Source organism: Lissotriton vulgaris, chromosome 6 (assembly GCF_964263255.1).
Source record: "Lissotriton vulgaris chromosome 6, aLisVul1.2, whole genome shotgun sequence".
Taxonomy (NCBI): Eukaryota; Metazoa; Chordata; class Amphibia; order Caudata; family Salamandridae; genus Lissotriton; species Lissotriton vulgaris.
In genome coordinates this window covers 514,951,638-514,972,401 of record NC_141694.1, presented here as the reverse complement: position 1 = coordinate 514,972,401, position 20,764 = coordinate 514,951,638, and the positions used below count along the sequence as shown (strand labels likewise).

At 44.6% G+C, this 20,764-nt stretch overlaps 1 protein-coding gene across 1 annotated transcript in view; it reads left to right on the top strand.

The window, feature by feature from the left end:
- Positions 1-20,764, top strand: part of IMPG1 (interphotoreceptor matrix proteoglycan 1) — a 1,383,550-nt gene that overhangs the window by 546,213 nt on the left and 816,573 nt on the right. Inside the window, exon 9 of the mRNA XM_086925652.1 lies at positions 8,695-8,715. Coding sequence (XP_086781778.1) covers positions 8,695-8,715 — 21 coding nt within the window. The remainder of the gene's footprint in view (positions 1-8,694; positions 8,716-20,764) is intronic.

The following is a 20,764-nucleotide window of genomic DNA, read 5'->3' as shown; positions in this document are numbered from 1 at the left end:
AAGTTCCCTAGTGTAACTAGGATGCTAAAATCCCATTTGTGAAGGTATGGTGTAGTGTGGGTGCAGCGCAAAAAAAGGACTAATAGTGATTTAAACTACCTAGGAAGATGCAAAAAATCTTTTGTTTATTGGGTTGCTCTCACTGGCAGGATTAAAATGCAGTGCGATGAACAGTATAGATTTAAAACTGCTCATTAACTTAGGTCGACATGGTTCAGCCGGGTAATCAATGATTTGTATCAGTGGCTTTCTTCAGGACCAGAGACATATTGATACACGCTGCTACTCCGGTGCACACAATCACAGGGTACTTCTTACAAGGGTTTCAGACTGCAAAAAGCACATGCACACACCGGTGCTGAGACTCTCCTGGAAACTTTTGTGTTTCTGAGTTTCCGCAACAGGGAGCCAGCTCACCTCGGGCTTAGGGGATAAGTTACTTCTGGACCCAGCACACAGCAAAATCCTTGCAAGTAGGGGAATACAGCACACAGCAAAGTCCCTTAAGCCTCTCTTGGATAAAGCAGCAAACTGCAGGCAAGCCCCAGAACACACAGCAAGGGTCAGTCCTTTCCTTTAGTCTCTTCAGCTGCTTCTTCCTTGGCAAAAGTTCCTCTTGACCACAAAGTAGCTTCAGTCTTGTTCACTCTTCATCAAGCCATGGCTCCAAAGTTCAGGGGCTTCAGCTCTCATAGTTATACCCCTAAATGTCTTCCAAGTCTTTGTGTTCAGGGGGCACTGACCCCTGTTCAAACCAGTACTGGGTGTCTCCCTGCCAGAGACACCTTCTTCCTTTGATTAGTGGGGGTCTGGATTCTCAATCACTCCGCAGGAGATGGGACCCTTATTTTATTGCAGCCACCCAGGCCTCTTCACATCTAGGGCTACTCCTCCCCCTACACTCCAGATGCAGGTCAGCCTGTTGCTGTCTCACCTCCTCCCCTTAGAGCACAAAACTCCAGCCACTTCTAAAAGAGTGGCTTCTAAACACAGAATGCGAAAGCCACCTTCATAAAAAGCTGTGTTATTACATTGTGCGTTCAGGCACACTAAACTTCACCTCTCCATCTTAAGCCTTTAGGAAGATGGGCTGCAATACGTATTCTACAGCCTCCCCATTCTATCCTATGGACAAGATGGCCTTTCCACAGTTAAAAACGAAATGGAGATTATTTCACTGTCAGGACATGGTACACACCTTAGTGCATGTCCTACTTTTCACATGCACTGCACCCTGCCCAGGGGTTACCTTGGACCTACCATAGGGGTGTATGAGGTGTATAGAAAGGGAAGGGTAAGGTCTGGCAAGTGGTTGCACTTGTCAGAACAACATGGCAGTTTACCAAACTGTGCGCAGGGACTGTAGTGACAGGCCTGAGTTCCCTCTTTAAGGCTACGAGTGTGTGTCGCACAATTAGTGCTGCAGGTTCACTAGTGGCATTTGCATTACCAGCCCTGGCTCACATACTGCACTTTACTAGGGACTTTACTAGTAAGGCAAACATACCAATCATGGACAACCAATTTACCATTACACTTTACACTGGGGGCATATGCACTTTAGCACTGATCAGCAGTACTAAAGTGCCCAGAGTCCTAAAACCAACAAAAACAGGTCAGAAACAATACAGGAGGAAGGCAAAAAGTTCAGGGATGACCCTGCAAAAAGGGCCAAGTTCAACACCACCTTCTAGACATTTGCGAATAAGGACCAAATAGAGTTAGGGACTTATTTTTGTGTTTTGGCATAGGGCACCACTGTATGCCACTTTGCAGAGTTGCCTTTTGGCAAAGTGAAAGGGTAGGAATGCACTGTATTTATCCACTACAATGTACTATTGTCCTTTCCCCATGCACTGGGGCTGTTTCGGCAGTCTATCGCCAATGCAGGTGCCCTTGCTGCAGGATTGTTTTTGTGCAGGAAAAGGCACCTTCCTGCACAAAAACAATCCTGAAAGATGATATCCTATTTCTGTATGTGCTGCAGAATGCAGCACACATGGAAATAGGAATATACAAGGAGAAATAAAGTTATTTCTCCTTGTTATGCTTCACCTCGGGTTATACGGTTTTGATACATTTTAAAGTGTACATGGTCTTGTAAACCTGGTGAAGTGTCAAATTCCATGGGTGTCATATGGGAACACCCACCGCAACGCCCATGGAATGCCTCCCGAGGACAGAGTAAGGCAACTCAGTGATTTGCATTGCCGTGCCATACTCCATATCTATGAGGCTATTCAAAGTAACTTTGCGTAACCTCATAGATAGGATTTCAAGGTTTGCCTCACCGGAGCCTCACAAAAAGTGATGCCACAGTAGCGCAAGGGGGTCATAAATATGCCCCTTAAAGACCACAGAGTGACACAGACCTGGAAGCCAAAGGAAGGTAGGATCTGTAAGCAACTCAGCATGGACCCTAATGAAGATGAAACACTCCCTCATCACATTCACAATGCCATGCCATCTCAAAATGTATCCTCTATATTTTTTATTCTGAGTCATGAAGATTGACTTTTCCTTTTCCGTTTTTGGTTTCAAATGACCTTTTACTTCCTTTTAATCCTCTGCTTGCCTTCTCTCTCTGAGCACAACGTTCTCAAAGTGTATTTACATGCATACCTTATATAGCCCACAGTTGTGGTAAGTGCATTTACACTGCACAAGCAAATAATGTCTATTTTTCCAAACAGCTCTAAAAAAAATGGGTAAAAGACATTGTCATTTACAATGTCAATGGCTCAGAATCTCGCAAATGCGAGACCTATTGCATTGCAAGTGCTTGTTATTTTTTGTATTTACTTTTTTACTTTTTCAAATTCCTGTGAAGTAATGTTTTTACGCTTTTATCTATATTTGAGAGCAGTCTAGTTTGTTTGCATGCAATTTGGTCACCTTTAACCCCTTGCTTGCGTCCTTCACAGTGGGCGTGTGCGGAGGGCGGCTCCTGGCCGTCCGAACCCCGCCCACTCATTATTTCTCCAGCACCACAACAGGATTTATGCAGGGTCAAGGGGTTTATAATTTTAATCTTTGTGCATTACAAAGATGATATCGGATATGGAAAAACCTGGCCTGGAATTGCTGAAGCCTAATTTTTGCGTATTACGCTTTTTATATTCTGTGAGTTATAGTTAGGCACAAAGATTCCATGGGAAGTGTTTTTTGTTATGCCAATAACTTTAGTGCCGCTTGACAAATCTTCACAAAGTTTTCCAAAGGCTTTCCCTTTTTGGTTCAACTGCCCCAGAAAAAAAGGGGGTCCCTAAACACGTTTTCCGCATGGTATGTCTACGGGGATTGTTCATTTTTTTAACATGATTACAACCTCAACCGTCTGAATTAAATTGCAACACATTTTGTCAGAAAGCTAAAGTTCTGTCCAACAAGCGTTGTTTTTGTGATTTGGTGTAAATTCATTGAGTAGTTTCAGAGATATCAAAGTAAAAAAAATATAGATATCAGGGGACCCATGAATCCTACTAAAATTTGATTGGCTGCCAACACTTCAACCAGGAAGTGTTGGGAGGTATATTGGGACTCTGCTTGTAGCTGTGTCCCACCAAAAAGTCAGAAATAATGAAAATGGGGCAGGTTAGAAATACCCTGACTCCCCGGATATGTTGAGGGCATTCCATAGTGATAACAACGGGATTTAAAAGTGTTTTTTTAATTATATTTTGCCGCTACTTAACATGTAGACCGCACCCCTGGGGCCACCGCCTTCCCCGGGGCTATGTGAAAAATTAGTGGAGGGAGGCCTGCATGGCCTCCTCTGCAGCCCAGGGGACTGCCAACTACGCTGGGCTTTATGCATTAGCAGAGGGGCCATGTTGACCACCCAGCAACCCCAGGGCTCACCACCTCTCTGGGAATTTACATTTAACCTCTTGGCTGCTAATGACAAGGGTAACTCGTCATGCACTTTTCATTGATTTCAACGGAAATTAGAGTAGAATAATAAAATGGCCTTAGCAGTAAAGGGGTTAAATATTATGGGGCCACACTGACCCCCCCTGCAGCTCCCTGGGGTCCCCCACTGCCACAGGGGTTTAGTCAAAATAAATGTGGGGGGCCACAGGGAGCCCCTGCAGCCCAGGGGACCGTTAGCTCCCTATGGCAATAAACAATGAAACACAGGGCATGCGCAGCCTACCGGCAGCTCCGGGGACTTCTTGAATTATTGAAAGCAGGTGGGCTTTCGCATACTCCCCACTGCCCCAGGGGCACCACCTCCTCTAGGCAATATGACAAATGAGTGCAGTGGAGGTCTGTATGGCCTCCCCTGAAGCCTCAGGGACCACCCCCTTCCCAGGTAACTCATTACAATTTATGCTGAGTTTGCCCTGGGCAACCTTCATGCCCTGGGGACTGCCATCTCTCCAGAGGAAATGCATTAATGCGGGGGCCCACAAAGCCCCCCATAGCCCAGGGCCACCACCTCCCCGGATAAAATATAAAAAGATGCCTGGGAGTTCTGGCCCCCGCAGCCCCAGGGTCTGCCACATCTCTGGGGCTAATTATAAAATTAATGCAGGTGCGTGCCCCCCTGCAGCCCAGGAGAACTCCACCTCCCCGAGGCTATAGTGAATAAATGGAGGCGGCCCTTGGGGCACCCCCGCAGTCTTACAGACCCCTGGGGCAAATTTAAACATTTAAAGATGGGGGTCAAGCGGCCTGTCGCCCTGGGGAATAACACCTCCCCAGGCTCTGTCCTGCAATGGAGGGGGTCACTTGGCCCCTGTCCTGGAGCCCTAGATGGCGCTGGCGTCCGCCACCCCCCACCCTGCCCCCGAGAGCCAGCTCCTACTATGTCCTGGGGTGCGTACCCCCAGGACATAGCTGTTTGCTACGGCTTTGCGGGAGCTTTACAGCTCCCGCCAAGCCATGGCAAATGGTACTCTGCTTTGAGCATGCAATTTCCTACATTGGTCATAAAGCGTGGAACAGCCTCCTCCTCTTCTCTTCTTGAATTCTGCAAGAAGCAGAAGAGCTGACTTTTTAGTTAACCAATCTACCATAGGTAGAACAACGTGCACACACCTGCTCAGCACCAGGATACCCTTGCATCTGAAAATGTGCTTTACAAATACATATAACATAGAGGCCTGAAAAAACATATATAGAAAAAGACAATAATATATATAACATACAATTATAGTGCAGGTATAGTCACTAATTAAAACTGAAAATCCATTGACATTTGCTATGGTTAGGACTAAAATACATAACTTGCAGAACAGTCAGATAAAACCAAAAGCAAGACACAGGACTTCACCTTTAATGAAACAGAAGCAGGTGCAGAGATTTTAATTCATCTTAAAAGCCATGCAACCATAACTCACATTCCAAATGCAATCACATGAATTCACTCTTAATTGAACAGATACAGTTGTAAAGACTTTAATTCATCATACAGATGAAATTACATATACATTTCTCTTACTACTTACACCGAGACGTCTATGAACACTTATAGATATTATGTCTTAAATATAAATATGGTGAGGTCAGAAGCAATGCATTTGTGTGTTCAAGTTAAGTGTTGCATGGCTGAAGTTTGAGATATGGATTTTGGTACTAACTATAACTTGTGAATTTCAGTGTTTCTTTGTTTTAACCATAACTGCATTTTAACTGTGTTCCTTTAGATGAACTTCTGTGTTTAAAAAAAACATACATTGGGATATTATAACTAAAATCAACTCTACCTCTGGTGGTAGTCATCCAAGATTTGTCACAGTGCCTGGCTTCTAGCCAGGCCCTCTAAGAAACCTAACAAGAGTGGTCAGCATCAGATGCACATGACCTTTGTTTATGCTCAGCATGGACTGTCTGCAGGTCCTGGACTTTGGCTACGCCCCTGTGGCCCTTTCACCACTGGTAGCCAACCCTACTATGCATGGTAAAAGTGTGCATTTGTTTCTTCACAAGGTATCTGAATTGGCCCTATACCATCCTTCCAAAACCATCCATCTACCCCTGTTTGCAACCTTCAGATCTTCACAGAGGGGGTTGGCCTTAAGGGCTTATCCTTTGACCAGGCCCTGTGACCAACCCACTGTGGACGGCCAACCCTTGTTGTGCATGGCAAGCCACACGGCCTGGGCATCTAGCAGGCCTGCACAAGCCAATTCCAAAGCTAAATGACATATGGGAGTTTACCACAGTACCAGGCATTTGATGACCAACCCTCCCATTGCCTGCCTTTTAAACAGGTCCTATACCCATAACCCCACAGACAGACAACCCCTTGTGCACACAAGGGGTTGAGCACAAGCCTGGTCTATGGCCAGGTCCTTTTTTTCCTTTAGAATATTTTTAAGGCTTGCAAATACAAAATTAGATTTTCGGTTCATAAGTACACGCTCCACAGTCTGGTTACCAGGAGCCCAGGACAAGCTCTTAAGACCTTTGTTACATCTGTGGTTCCAGAAACACACATCCAACAAGTCAACAATGTTCTATGAAGCTTCTCCTGGATTCGGGTTTACCAAGCTGTGACGCTTGCCCCTGATTTGTCATTCTGAGCTGGAGTATTCAAATACTGGGGACCTCGTTGGATTTACAAATCCTACAGATGGGTCTGCAAATTCAGTGTCAAAATTATTTTTTTAAATATATAAATATTGGGTGAACCATTTTTCCTCCACCCGACACACATGGGCTTAGGGTCAGGATGTACTCACCCTGCCCCAATTTGCTTGTTTACTTTTTTCTAAAGCTGCGAGGACCGATTTCCTGTATTCTGTCATGGAAACCCCAGTTTCTTTCCATATTTTGCAGCCAGCCAATCAGGATGTTTTGGTTTCACGGCTCCAACTCCAGATCCGAAAACCTGAAATGGTTGACAAGTAAAAGAGCTTTCTGTTCAAATCGGATCTGAGTTTTTTTAAATGCCTGGATCCATAGAGCTCCAGGTTCACAAGCTTGACATAACACTGAGTTGATTGCAAAAACAACAATTGATGGACAGAATGCAGAACAATGTCATACATTCACCCCAGTACAGAGATCTGGGCCTAAATCCATTGTTTTTTTTGCACTCCACACCACCCCAGTTCAGACATGGCCATATGCAAATCAGCCTTGACCCTGTGCCTCATGGGAACAGTCCAGCCGGAACTTCTAAGCCATGTCTTTCCTGGACCGGAATCAAGCATCCTAGGACCGGTTTCTGTGGGATGTATGTGCGCCATATGTGCACACATGCTAATTTCAGGGGTGCATCAGGGTGTCCTTATGACACCCTTGCACCCTTGAAATTATTCTCAATTTGCGATTCTCTAATTGCGAATCACAAATTGAGAATGTCTTCCCATTCATTCCAAGGGGGCTACTGGCCCATAGGAATGAATTGGAAGTTATTCCTTAATTGCGATTCGCACTTGGCTAATCACAATTAAGGAATGCCAAGGAATCACTAACTATTTGCGAATTCTTATTTACATCTCGTTTCCGATTCTCAAATAGCAATTCTCAACAAATCGCTATTTGAGAATCGCTAATAGAGTATTTGATACATATGCCCCTTAATCTCCCTGTGCCTAAAAAGAACAAAAAATGAATGTGTCCTTGTGTAAAGTAACTGGTGCTCATGTAAAGTGCTCTAACATCTTCGGTCGAGTTAAAGCGATATAAAACTGCAAAAAAAAATACATATAACTGACTCTACCCTACCCGTTTTGGCTTCTCAGTTGTAAAACTGTAACCTCTAGACCTCACACCCTTACGTCTACTGGATTCTTGTGTATTGCACCGCCGTTGATTATTGTATTTACATTAGTGGTGTATTGTTTCTTTCTGTGTGGGTGCTTGGGGGTGTAGTCACAGGCTGAACTGAGAAAAGTTTGATTTACCAGAGTGTGAGGTGTGTGAGTAATCTGACTGCATGTATATTGTTAAACCAAGTCTCATTGTCTTTAATTACTCAGTAAAATTATAATGGCTGATGGCAAAGATACGACCTGTCCAAGAAAAAAGTTGAGCACATTTCTTTCAAATCCTCATTCCCGTGCAGCCTCGTGAATTGATGTGTTATCATGAAGTCTTGCAAATAAATTACCTAATTAGCCAATGTAAGGGTTAGTTCTCTGTTTCCTTGTCCTAACGTCAGCTTACGTGTGTTAACATATTTTAATCAAATAAAAAGCAAGATTGCTTTACGGATCCTTACTTTACACGTAAAGGTAGGTAGATGTACGGACAGAAACCTAGACAGATGTTGCTCCATGAGGCCCAATATGTGAAGCATTGGGGTCACCAGTCGGTCACTGTGTTGATTCTAATGGCGAGTCCAGTCTTTAATGCCCTGCTGACATCCAACACCAGGTTTTATCTCAGCACACAACCATTGAGATGAGCATCCATCAAGCTACTTGGATTAGTCTGTTCACTATCACAGAATGATTGCAGCAGTGCCAACAAAGAACATTGCAAGACTAGGCACCTGAATGCGTGTCGCTTTCTCTTTTTGATAGCATGCCTGTGATTTGTCATTGATGGTGGAAGGTACATTCTCATGGCTGTCCGGCTCCTACCTTCTATGGCAATTGTAAAACAGATGAAAGATAGACAGGCACATTGTCACTCTGTGCTCTTGATGTATGGTTCAAATGCTCTCCAGCTCACATAAATCTCTTTCTTTTCTCCTGGCACGCCTTATCCTTCCCTGAACCATTTGATGAAATAAAGACAGAAGAAGGAGGAAGACGGGTAACGTGACATATGCCTTATTTCTCTTTATGCGAGCACTGTAGCCTGTGATATGAGAGCACGTGCCATCGATAAGATGCCACCATGATCTTTCTGTGTTGCTATAGATACATTCAGTATGAAGGTTGTGCAGAGAATCCAAAATGTAAAAAAGCAATGTGTGATATGTTTGCAGTAATGAAATCATTATGCCAGGTTCCAATCAACTGAAGCACACTTTCAGTCAAAAGATCACCACAGTGAGTTAGAGGAATTGTAAACGAAAATCACTATACATGTATCATTGCTAGAAGTCTAACTCACGTGTATTTTGCATGTCTGTATTAGTACTGCAGTATCTAAATGTAATGTGCACAGGGAGCTCTACAATTTTGTGTTCCTTTTAAATGAAAACAGTTTCCAATGGCCAGTCACAGACCTCTGTAGACAGGGCCAGCTTTAGTGCCGGTGGCACCCAGTGTCACAATCTCTTTTGGCGCCGCTAACACAAAAACCTCTTTCTCCATGAATTCCCGCCACATTCCGCAAGTGCCCCTCATCTCTACATAGCCCCTCTCGCATGGATTTCATTTGTTTTTTAGCGCTACTCATCCCAGTTTAGAGTGTAAGACTACTTTATATAACGTACATAGTATTCAGAATTCATGAATCATACAGGTCATACAAAACATTGAGGATTACTCAAAGTAGGATTCATATGTCACGGATAGTAGTAGGAAGTATATATTAAGAGTGTTTGGTCTGGAGAAACACAAACTCAGGATTTAAAACATACAACAGTGGATGCTTTACAAATAAGAATGGTCTTCATACTCCAACAAACCCTTTTTAGCAACATTAGGATAGTGAAAAACAGCGAATAAACAGAACGCTCAAACCTATACACTACACCTACGATGACTACAACTCATCCAAAACGCCTCCGCCCGACTGATCGTCAACGTCCCCCGCCGCAGCCACATCACCCCCAACCTGAGAAACCAACACTGGCTCCCCATCGACAAGAGGATAACCTTAAAGCTCCTCACCCACGCACACAAAGCACTCTATAACGCCGGACCAGCCTACCTGAACAGCAGACTCAGCTTCCACACCCCCACCCGCCAGCTCCGGACTGCCAGCCTCGCCCTCGCCGTTTTCACCCGCATCCAACGTACGACCTCCGGCGGCAGATCCTTCTCCTACCTTGCCGCCAAGACCTGGAATACCCTCCCCACCCACATACAGCAGACCCAAGACCTACTCGCCTTCAGAAGACTCCTCAAGACCTGGCTCTTCGAACAGTAGCAGCAACCCCCCTCCCCTTAGCGCCTTGAGGCCCTCACGGGTAAGTAGCGCGCTTTACAAGTACTCTGATTGATTGATTGATATACCTTCCATTTGCATACAGCTCTTTGAAGACAGTTTATAGCTCACTGTTATATACTAGGGGCAGATTTACGAGTTCTGGCGCATCTACGCAAATCAGCAGGGATGCGGCAGAACAGAAACGACACGCAATTCCCTCCCTGTGCCACAGCAAATGTGTTGCATTTACAATGCGGCGTACAGTGGCGCAAGGAGAGGGCAATGTGTGTCGCATCCTGTGGCATAAGGGCGCGCATTGCTAGAGTCGTGTCGCAAGCAGGACGTGGCTCCAGCAAGGCTCATGGGCGCCCAATGCCTAATATGCTGCGTCACTCCTTACGCCTGCTTCAAGCAGGCGCAGGGTATTGGCGCAGCATGGACATAAAAGTGATTCAGTGAAATCTTGTAGATTTTACTGCGTCATTTTTACGAGGTGTTCCTGCGACGGAATGCCCACCCTGTGCTGGACTGCCCACATGAAACCTAATGCAGGTTTCATGTGGCGCAGGGCTTTACAACGTGACGCATCTCCCTAGATAAGGCACAGCGTGGCACATGGTTTACGCCGCCCATGCATCACAAAAGTGACGCAACAACGGCGTAAATCTGGGGAAACGGGTTCGATTCTTGGCAAGGACGCGCAACATTGTGTGATTCTGGGCAAATCATTTAATCTCCCCCTGCCTAACATAAATGAATGTGTCCTCGTGTAACGCAACTGGTGCTTGTTTAAAGCGCTCTGATACCCAGTACCCTCAGGTCAAATTTGCGCTATATAAAACTCTGTAAATTAAAAAAAAAGGATCTCCTTGACAAAAGCAGTAACCTGCTAAGCGATCCACATAAAATATAACTGGATGATTTGCACAGCATCTTAACCCTCTGCGCTACTTTTTCAGGAGTGGAAACTGCCATTAGACAAACTCCGATCTCTCTCCAGCAGGAAGATTAATCCCCATAGTTATGCCAACATTTTTATGGATGCCTAAAAACTGATGGACACACAGGTACGTTTAAAACCCATGTTGTTTCTAAACATGGTGCTCCCCTATGGTAAGTGCCAAGTGTGGCTGCACCATTGGATCCAGCCATGTCTGTAGATCAATATGATTGGCAACCAAATCTGTAGAACACAATGAAAATATTACTTCCGGTCACCTCCTGTCTTCAAAGTGGGTCTATTAAGTCCAGCATCTGTCAGGAACCAACAGGAACTAGGCACAGTAGAGCTCTGTGGGCTAGGCTCAAGGGCAATGAACACTTCTGAGGGGGCAGACAAGATGTGGGAGGGTTCAGAAGGCAGAGCGACGGACAAGGGCAAAGAAGGCTATGTTTTTTTTAGGAAAGGGCCACAGAACATGTTGTGAACGTTTACGGAACAAATAATAGTCAGAAGTACTCTCAGTGTGTTAGCATTTTCCTTTCCAAATACAGCTATGTGAGGAAGGGCCACAGTAAGAAATGTTCCAAGCCAACATGTTTTGTGGTCCAATCTGCATTACTGATTCTGGATTACATGTCATTCTTTTCAACTTAAACAAAACATTGCTTACATGTTAACACAGGTTACACTGAATGCTTTGTCAGTTGTTAGTAAAGCCATTCCCATCTAACTGATACCCATTTATACACATATCTTTTGTTGATCATTACATTTATTGTATACATGCATAAAATATAAATGCAATATTCAAGGTTTTTTCTTACTAGTAAGCTTACACTGCCTCAAAATCTCCTACATATATATGAGTGTTTATTGAAAATTAAGGCGCAGAGGGAGTGCCTATAGGAGGTACAAATGGCCATATCACATAAACTGAGCACAGGGAGTGCTAAATGAAAAAATGTTCTCTGCCACAGTTTTTGGCTGACTGGCTTTAAACAGTTGAAGAGCTGGAGCAGTGCTATTTTTAGTGGCGGCTCCTCCACTAAGGCGGAGGAGCGTTGCCCCACTGCTATTCCAGCAGTGCAAACAATAAAAATAAAATGATAATAACAGGCTGTTATTATCATTTTATTGTTCTATTTGGGCCCCGTGACACCAGAGCTGGGGAGGAGGGGTTTGCACACCTCTAAGTGCAAATGATGGTTTGGCCGGGCCTCTAAGGCCGTCCAAACCGTCATGCCCACTTGGCATGTACTCTATTGGGCTGTGTTGCACAGCTCCATAGAGAACATGCCCAGGCACCAAGGCACTGCCTGAGTGTCCAAACAGGATCCTCAGACCAATCACGATGCTGCTCTTGCAAAGTCATGTTTGGCTGGGGGAGTCCGGAAGCCTGGGTGCTTGCAGCAGACCAAGGACGGAGAAGGGGCATGCCACAGCGGGAGAGGCATGCGGCGGCGCTGCAGAGAAGGTACGTTTATATTTTTTTTCAACCCATCCCCGCCCACCTCACCAACCCCGTTCCGAGGCAGCCGCCATTGTCTATTTTATCACTGTATGGAGTACTAAATGGTTGCTTGTAATGGGAACTATACAATTATCTGCTGCTTTTGGCTGGTAATGTATCTGCACTTGTTAACATATCAAAAGTAAACAACAGAATGTAACACAACAACATGCACAAAGCAACATGGTAGCACATTCAAAAAGACACTCTGTATAATGCAACAAAACAGTCAAAACAGAACGCAACAAGACATCAAACTTCTCAAACATTCTTGTCACACAATACAACCACCAAAACCTGCTTTCATGATACAGGATAATAGGTGTTTTGCACCAAGCACTGTCTTAACGTATCACCAAGGACATGAAATACCACCAGCCAAAAATGTGTTGTGAGCTAGCCCCAAGAGTTCATGCAAGGAGGATTACCCAGGGATGAGTGGGGCACCAGTGCTCAGTGTCAAAATGTGGATAAAAGGGAAGTCTAGTTGAAATGTAAAGCTAGCTAGCATCATGAATTAAGGTGAGGAGTGATGTGAGAAGAGAAAACATGTTTGTATACAAATCACAGGCCGTAAATAAATACAGATGACTAGGTGATGGGAGAAAGTAAATGAGAGGAGCAGCAACCTAAAACAGAAAACAAAAGTACAATAAGAGTGATATTCAGAAAACGGAAGTATGATCACAATTTATTGAGCAATAAGTAGAAAATAGGTCAAAAATATAGGTTGAATATATTTCCAAAGGTGACAGCGAGAGATAGATGTGAGCACAGAAATTGAAAGAGTATATTTCAAGATAGTTGCCTGAAGACTCAGAGATGGAAGTGGCCATGCTTGCGCTGATAATGCATGGTGTAGCATTCTGTTCCACCCCCACTGTTCACAGCAGAATGGATCTTTGTTCTGTGCCTCTGAACCATTCCTTGATTCAGATCTTAAGAGGCTAGTACCAGCCTCTGGTCAGCTGGAGACCATATTTCTCTGGACTCCAGTCTAGTTTGCCATCGACTGTTGGATGGAGGAGAATTAGAAATCCAGATGAGGGGGAATTACACTTCTGCTGTGAGTTGCTGTATATGCCTGTACGGCTAATGATGCAGGTTACCAAGCTGTTATGGTAGGTATAGAGGCCTGAGAAATGTGATGGCTTTGGTCTCAGATTCTGGGCCCCTCTAATATTGGGTGTCACGGGGAGCGCGTGAGAGGATAAAGGATGTTTAGAGCACATGTAGAAGTTAAACACAAAAAACTTTCAGAAGTATTGGACAGGCATATCACGATTGTATACGCTGCTTATAATGCTCATAAACTGCATTAACCCTATTACTACTACAGCACTGGTATCAGTACACACTGTACTGTGTGCATATGTGCAAGATACTGTGGCAAATTATTTCTGATGACTAATTGGTGTTAGGGGCATAGGAGACTGGTATGCATAAACTGAGATATCCTTCCTTAATTTACATAATAGATTATCCACCTAATAAATCACCAGGAGCACAAATCCCTATCAAGATGTTTAGGGTCCATCCTTGAGTGAGATATTGTCTATCACAAAACATCACTCCTACATCAACCCAAGTAAAAGTAGCATAAAAAAGGAGATATGTTGTCTAACAAGGAAAAGTACCAGAAGTGATGAACATTTTGTTGTGATAAATGTCCATATGATGGCCAGACCAATCAAGATTAAGGACCTAAGCGATGGAAAGTACTGGCCTACAGAATAAAATAGATGCTCAAATGATAAAGAGGAATCCTGATGGCTCAATGGAGAGCCATTAGAGCCAGAGATTGTGATGATTGAAAGAGGTAGCTGCAAATTTGAGACGTTAAAGAACTCCGAGAAGATACCACTGACCCAAGACTATTTAGGCACTTCTTACAAAACAAAAATTGAACATACCAAACAGAGACTTCCCTCTCTACTGGACAAGAGTTAGAGAGCGCTTGAGGACTGGGTGATAGTCTTTTCTGCCAGCATCCACCCAAATTAGGACAAGGCAAATTCCTCAAAGAGCCCACTTCCGTGGAGGCTGAATTCATACAGCAATTCATAGCCACTTCACTGTCTCCTTTATTTGAAAAGCCTAAGAATCTTTAAAACACTTGACTTGACATCCATAACAACCATGCACTGACAAACATGCCACCCCCTTGGGGAAATGTCACAGTAAGGACAATATAATTCTGGTAGAGTCAATCATCATCAGATAAGAGAAACACTCACATAACAGTTAAGCCAACTGCATTCTATGATGATCTCAGGATGCAGGTGGTAGTAGAGGGCAGGGACATATTAAGTGCCCAAGATGAATCAAAGAAAGCAACAGACAGCAGTAGTCAACTTGAAATAAATAACAAACATTGTTGGACCTAACTATCTTTTTCATGATGCCCAAAAACTCAAACAAAGTGGTGCAAGATGAAGCCACAAATAAAAGGCAAATTCCTCATTCTCTCAATTCCCGGTAAGGACTTTTCCACAAACATAATAACAAATATGCCTTCTAGGTTGAACCCATTTAATTAAGCATCTGGACTCACAATAAACCACATATGGTTCAGCCATACTTCCATTTGTGCAAAGTGACCTACCCAATATTGATTCTCAAGTTAAAGATGATTCAATCATGGAAATCAATGTGAACGTTAAGTACTGAGTATATGTGTAAAGTAATATAAATAAGACTCCCTCATCTTTCTGTTCTTGCAAATGTCCCTATTAATTTCACTTACTTTTCTTCCCCCCTCATGAATTATAACATCTGCCTTTTATTATTCACATCCCCTCGACTTTTTCTAATGTGCCAGCTTTCTTTTGAGCAAATGCTGTAAGCAGAAGTGTGATTGATGAACAATCCAATGTGAAGTTAGGTCGGCAGGAAACAATGAATTGATGGACTTATTCATTTTCAGCTATAGATAATGCTGTTATTAAATTGTTGCAAGTGGGCAGGCCCCGCAGGTAAACAGCAGACAATACTTTTAAAGGAGCCCAGGACCCTAACATTACTTATTCCTTCAGGAATCTACTCCCAAAGGATATCTCCAACATTACCAGTGAACTCACATAACACTTAAATACATTGTGCCACTTAGACTCAAATATCCATTGCCATCTATGACTCAAGTGAAGAAAATTGAAGTGAATTTTGCATAATAGACGAAAAAAAGAGGGGTTGTTTATAAAACCATCAGAGAACACGTGGAAATAAAACCCATAGAGAGAGATCCCAGTGAGCATATTTAATTGTTCAAAAGAGGGAGCACATAAACAAACTTTGAGGCAATATATTCTGCTGCAAAGTTCTCAGTCAACAACAGTGTCTGCAATAAAATAGAATTCACAGATTTATTTAAGGAAACAAAAAATTCATATACGCATTTCGCCTGTGAGTCTCTTGATCGCAGGGGAAGATTGTAATATATATATATATATATATATATATATATATATATATATATATATATATATATATATATATGTGTGTGTGTATATATATATATATATATATATATATATATATATATATATCACTTCCTTATGGCTCTCTCCTTCCCCAAATCGGCGCTGCAAACGTGGTCGCGTCACTCCCGCAGTTGAGCCCAACTGCTCTTTATTTGCACAATATCTCTCCCTTCAAGGGCGAAAACATGGAGTCGCTTTTGAAAACAATTCCAGCACTTCACTGCATTCAGAGTTTCATAGTGATTTATTAATCCATGGGGTCAAAAAAACAACAAACACCAACGCGTTTCGACAGCGTCCGCTGTCTTGCTCACGGATATATATATATGTATTTTATCTGTCGCCAGTAGATAGTTATAGTTAGGACCTATTTTCCATAGGAAATTTGCAACATTCTATTTGGAATAACTTTGGCTCCCGTTGACGAATCTTCGCAACATTTTCAAAACTGGTGGGGCACTTCGGTCCGCTCCTATCCTGAAAGTCTCTGGCGATTCGTGAAGCGGGGCCGAGAAATAAGGGGGGTCCCAAAACGTCTTTTCCCCATGCAATTTTCCATAGGAACCATTCAGCCCTAACTGCTGAATGAAATTACACCAAAGTAGTCATAGGTTCACACTTGTGCCTTTTGCTTAAATGGTGTTAATCCATTCCGTAGTTCCGGAGAAAATGACATTTAAAAGTACATATATATCTATGGCCATGTAGGATACTCGCACCCTAAGCGCAACCTGCTGTGCACGTGCTGTATTATAATTGGCTGTCAACACTCCAAATCAGGAAGTGTTGGCAGCCATCTTGTGCCTCGGTAGAACCAAGGCACAAGAAACCTATAAAAAAGCACGCAAAACGCAAAAAGGGGGCAGGGTAGAAAGACCCTGACCCCCTAGGCCTGTTTGGAGGTCCCACAAGGACCACAAAGGCCAAAAATGTTTTTTTTTTTTTTAAATCATCAAAATCCACGCAGGATGTGCGGATCCTGGCGATTAAAAAAAAAAAAAAAACGAAGTGCAGGCTCCCGTGCTACAAGTATAATTAGTCTAATTAGCCAGGGGCACAGTGAAAAAAGTGTCCCGGGGACCGCCACCGACAGGGCTTTAACTTAAAATATGTGGGGGCACACACGCCCCGCAGCCTTGGCCCCAGGGACCGCCACCTCCCGAGGCTTAATAGTATAATGTTTGGGGGCCTCTAAGGCCCTCTGAGCCCCGACGACCGCCACCCCCGGGGCTCAATGTAATTTACATTGCGGGGGGCAAAGTGCCCCCCACAGCCCCAGGGACCACCACCCCCGGGGCTTATTTTTAATTTCATTTAAAGAAAACCTGTGTGGGGGCTTGAACCCCCCCACACACGCTCCAGGGACCGCCACCTCTCCAAGGATCTAAATATGGAAATTGGGGGCCCCCCAGCCAAGGGGACCACCAACCTCCGGGGCTTTGAAGAAGGTAGGAGGGGGGCCGTATGGCCCCCATCCTGGAGCCTGAGGGCCTGAGGGCCCCGGGGACCGCCACCCCAGGCTCGGCTCCTGCAGTGTTCCGGGGTGCCCACCCCGGGACACTGTAGTTTGCTATGGCAGGGTGGGAGCCTCGAAGGCTCCTACCCTGCCATAGAAAATTGCTTTGCTATTTGGAAGAAAGAGCAGGGAAACATACTCTCTCTTCCAAATAGCAAAGCAGATTGCTTTTCCACATGAGGAGCAGCATGTTAGCTGCTCCCATGTGGAAAAACAATGCCGGCTCCCGCAGGAGGCGGGGAGCTGGCGGGACTGTGGGGGGATTGGAGACCCCCCACGGTCCCCAATGGAGAGGGATGGGGTCACTGACCATGTCATGAATGTTGTATTATGTGACATCATCAGCAGTGGATTGCGGGCACGCGAGTTATAGTTAGTAGAACTAACTATAACAGAGGAATTTCAATGTTTTTGTACGAGTGAAATGTTCAGCTAACTATAAAACCCCTGAATCCTATGTTTTTTCAGTGAATTTCAAAGGTTTTTTAAATGCTAATTCCTAACTTTAAAATGTCTGAAACCTAAGGTTTTTTCAGTGAAAATATATATACATAAATATATATATTACCTACTGGCGGTCACCAGTAGGTAGTTATAGTTAGGACCTAATTTCCATAGGAAAAGTGTTTTTTGTTTTCCCAATAACTTTGGCGTCGGTTGACGAATCTTCCCAAAATGTTCAAAACTAGTGATCAGCTCTGGTCAGCTCCTGTCTTGAAAGTTTTGAAGTGATTCGCCAAGCAGGGGGCAAGAAAAAAGGGGGTCCCAAAATGTATTTTCCCCATGTTATTTTCCATAGGAAACTTTAGACACGGCTACAGACCGAACTGCTGAACGGAATTACACCCAACTTTGCACAAAGGTAGTGCTTGGTTCAGAAAGCAACCTTTTTTTAAATGGTGTAAATCCGTTCAGTAGTTGCTAAGAAATTAAAAAAAGAAAAGTTACGATATCTGGGAAAGCGGTGGGTTTGCGACCCCCTCCCAAGCACGAGCTTCACTGTGATTGACTGCCAACACCCCAAACCAGGAAGTGTTGGCAGCCATCTTGTGACTCTGTAGAACCGAGTCACAAGAAAACAGAGAAATAAGGTAAGGATGGAAAACAAGAAAAGGGGCAGGGTACAGACCCCCTGATCCCCTAGGCCTGCAGAGGGGGTCCCTGAAAGCATTTTTTTTTTAAATCGGCCGTATTCATGCTGGGTGCGCAAATCTGGATTAAAAAATAAAAATTAATTAAGAGCAGACTTAAAATGAACCACGTGGCGTGCTTGCACAGTGGTGAAGGCAGGGGGTGGGGCCTGATGTGACAAGTGTGCAAACACGCTCTGTGGCATGTTTTAAGTTGGGGGATTAAGTCCCCTTGAATCCTGAGGGTCCCTGGGGGCCAACTAGCCCACCGGGTATACCTAGTAAGCGCCACAGCGTTGCGTTGCAGAGAGGGGTAAAAAGGGGTGTGGCCTCGGACCACCCCTCTGCAACATATGTATTTATTGCTTGTTGAGCGCAGCTGTCACCCAAAGGGTATCCTGGCGCTGAGACCTATCCATACATCTGTTACATAAGCTACATTACTCTGGGGAACAAGTAAGTCTTAAGGTCCTTTTTAAATGTAAGCAGATCAAGGCAACTCCTCAATGCCAGAGGGAGAGTATTCCACAGCGTGGCAGCCGTAAAACTAAAAGCGCGACCACCCATTCTCATTCTATTAATTTTAGGGACTTTTACCAGGAACGCCGAAGACGATCTTAAAGGTCTGGCTGCCTGATACCAGAGGAAGAGATTCTGAAGAGGTATTGGTCCCAGTCCATGCAGGGCCCTAAAAACAAGGCAGAGAGCTTTAAACGCGATTCTCTGCTGGACTGGGAGCCAATGCAAATCGGCCAAAGCTGCCGATGAGGAGGCGGACCGCGGTCGAGACGAGGCTAATTTGGCGGCCATATTCTGGATCCTTTGGAGCTTTAGGACCAGAATCTTCGGGGCACCCAGAAGTAGTGCGTTACAGTATTCGATCCTACTGAGAATGGATCTACGCACTACCTCAACTCTGGAGCCCCGTGGAAGAAGTGGCAAGATTTTCCGTAGAGCACGGAGCAAACCCATACACGTCGCTGCCGTCTTGTTTACAAAGGCATCAAGCTGGAAATTGGGTTCGAATAGAACTCCCAGATTGCGAGCTGACTCTGCCGCCTCCACCGAGCCCGGGATGGACACTGGCCAAAAATCGGCCGGTAGTGTACGGGAAGTTCGGTCCAAGGAGCAGTAGAGTAGCTCTGTTTTTGACCCATTGAATTGCAACGCATTGGCTCGCAGCCAAGCTGCTGTAGCTGCCATACAACGGTGAAAGGCATCCCTTGAAATGGTCTCTGATCCCTCAAATGAAAAAAACAACTGAGTGTCATCGGCATAATTGATGACAGATATGCCGAATGACTTTATCAGTGCTACCAAGGGGCAGAGATATATATTAAATAGGATCGGACTAATTGCTGATCCTCGAGGGACTCCCTGTTTCACCTGCCTAGTGGCTGATCGAAATGGTGGTAATGCCACGGCTTGTTGTCGGTTATCCAAATAAGAAGTGAGCCAGTCTAGGGCCAGACCGCTCACTCCCGCACTCCGAAGACGGCCAAGTAGTACTTCATGGTCCACCGTGTCGAACGCGGCCGACATGTCAAGTAGCACCAAAAATGCAGACTTGCCCTTGTCGACTCGCGTTCGCAGATCATCCAACACGGTGACCAAGGCCGTCTCGGTGCCGTGCGCTGGCCTGAAGCCAAATTGTGCAGCATCCAGACAGAGATTTGTTTCCAGGAAGTTGGATAAGGCTCTTGTGACCCATCTCTCGAGAATTTTTATCGCAAATGGTAATAGCGAAATTGGCCTGTAATTAGCCGACCAGAGAGGGTCCAGAGAAGCCTTTTTCAACAAAGGTGTTACAATTGCCATCTTCCAGCTGTCTGGGACTGTCGCTGTGGTCAATGATTGACAGCAGATGGAGTGCAACGGAGGGAAAAGCTCATCTTGAAAAGCCTTCCAGATCTTATGAGGCATTGGATCAAGCGGTGATCCTGACGATACACTACTTGCCAGGATAACAAATTCCTATAACGAGGGAACAGGGAAGCTGGACAACTGAGGCATACCTTCCTTGCTAGGTGCCCATTTGGAGCCCAGATTGTCAGAAGGGTCCAGAAGAGAGACTGCAGATGTTACAGATTGTTCAGAACTTTTGAGTCCAGTCAGGATGGTCCTGATTTTCTCCTCAAATGCAAGGGCCAGCGAGTCGCACAGTGCCTGCGAGGCCGGGATAGT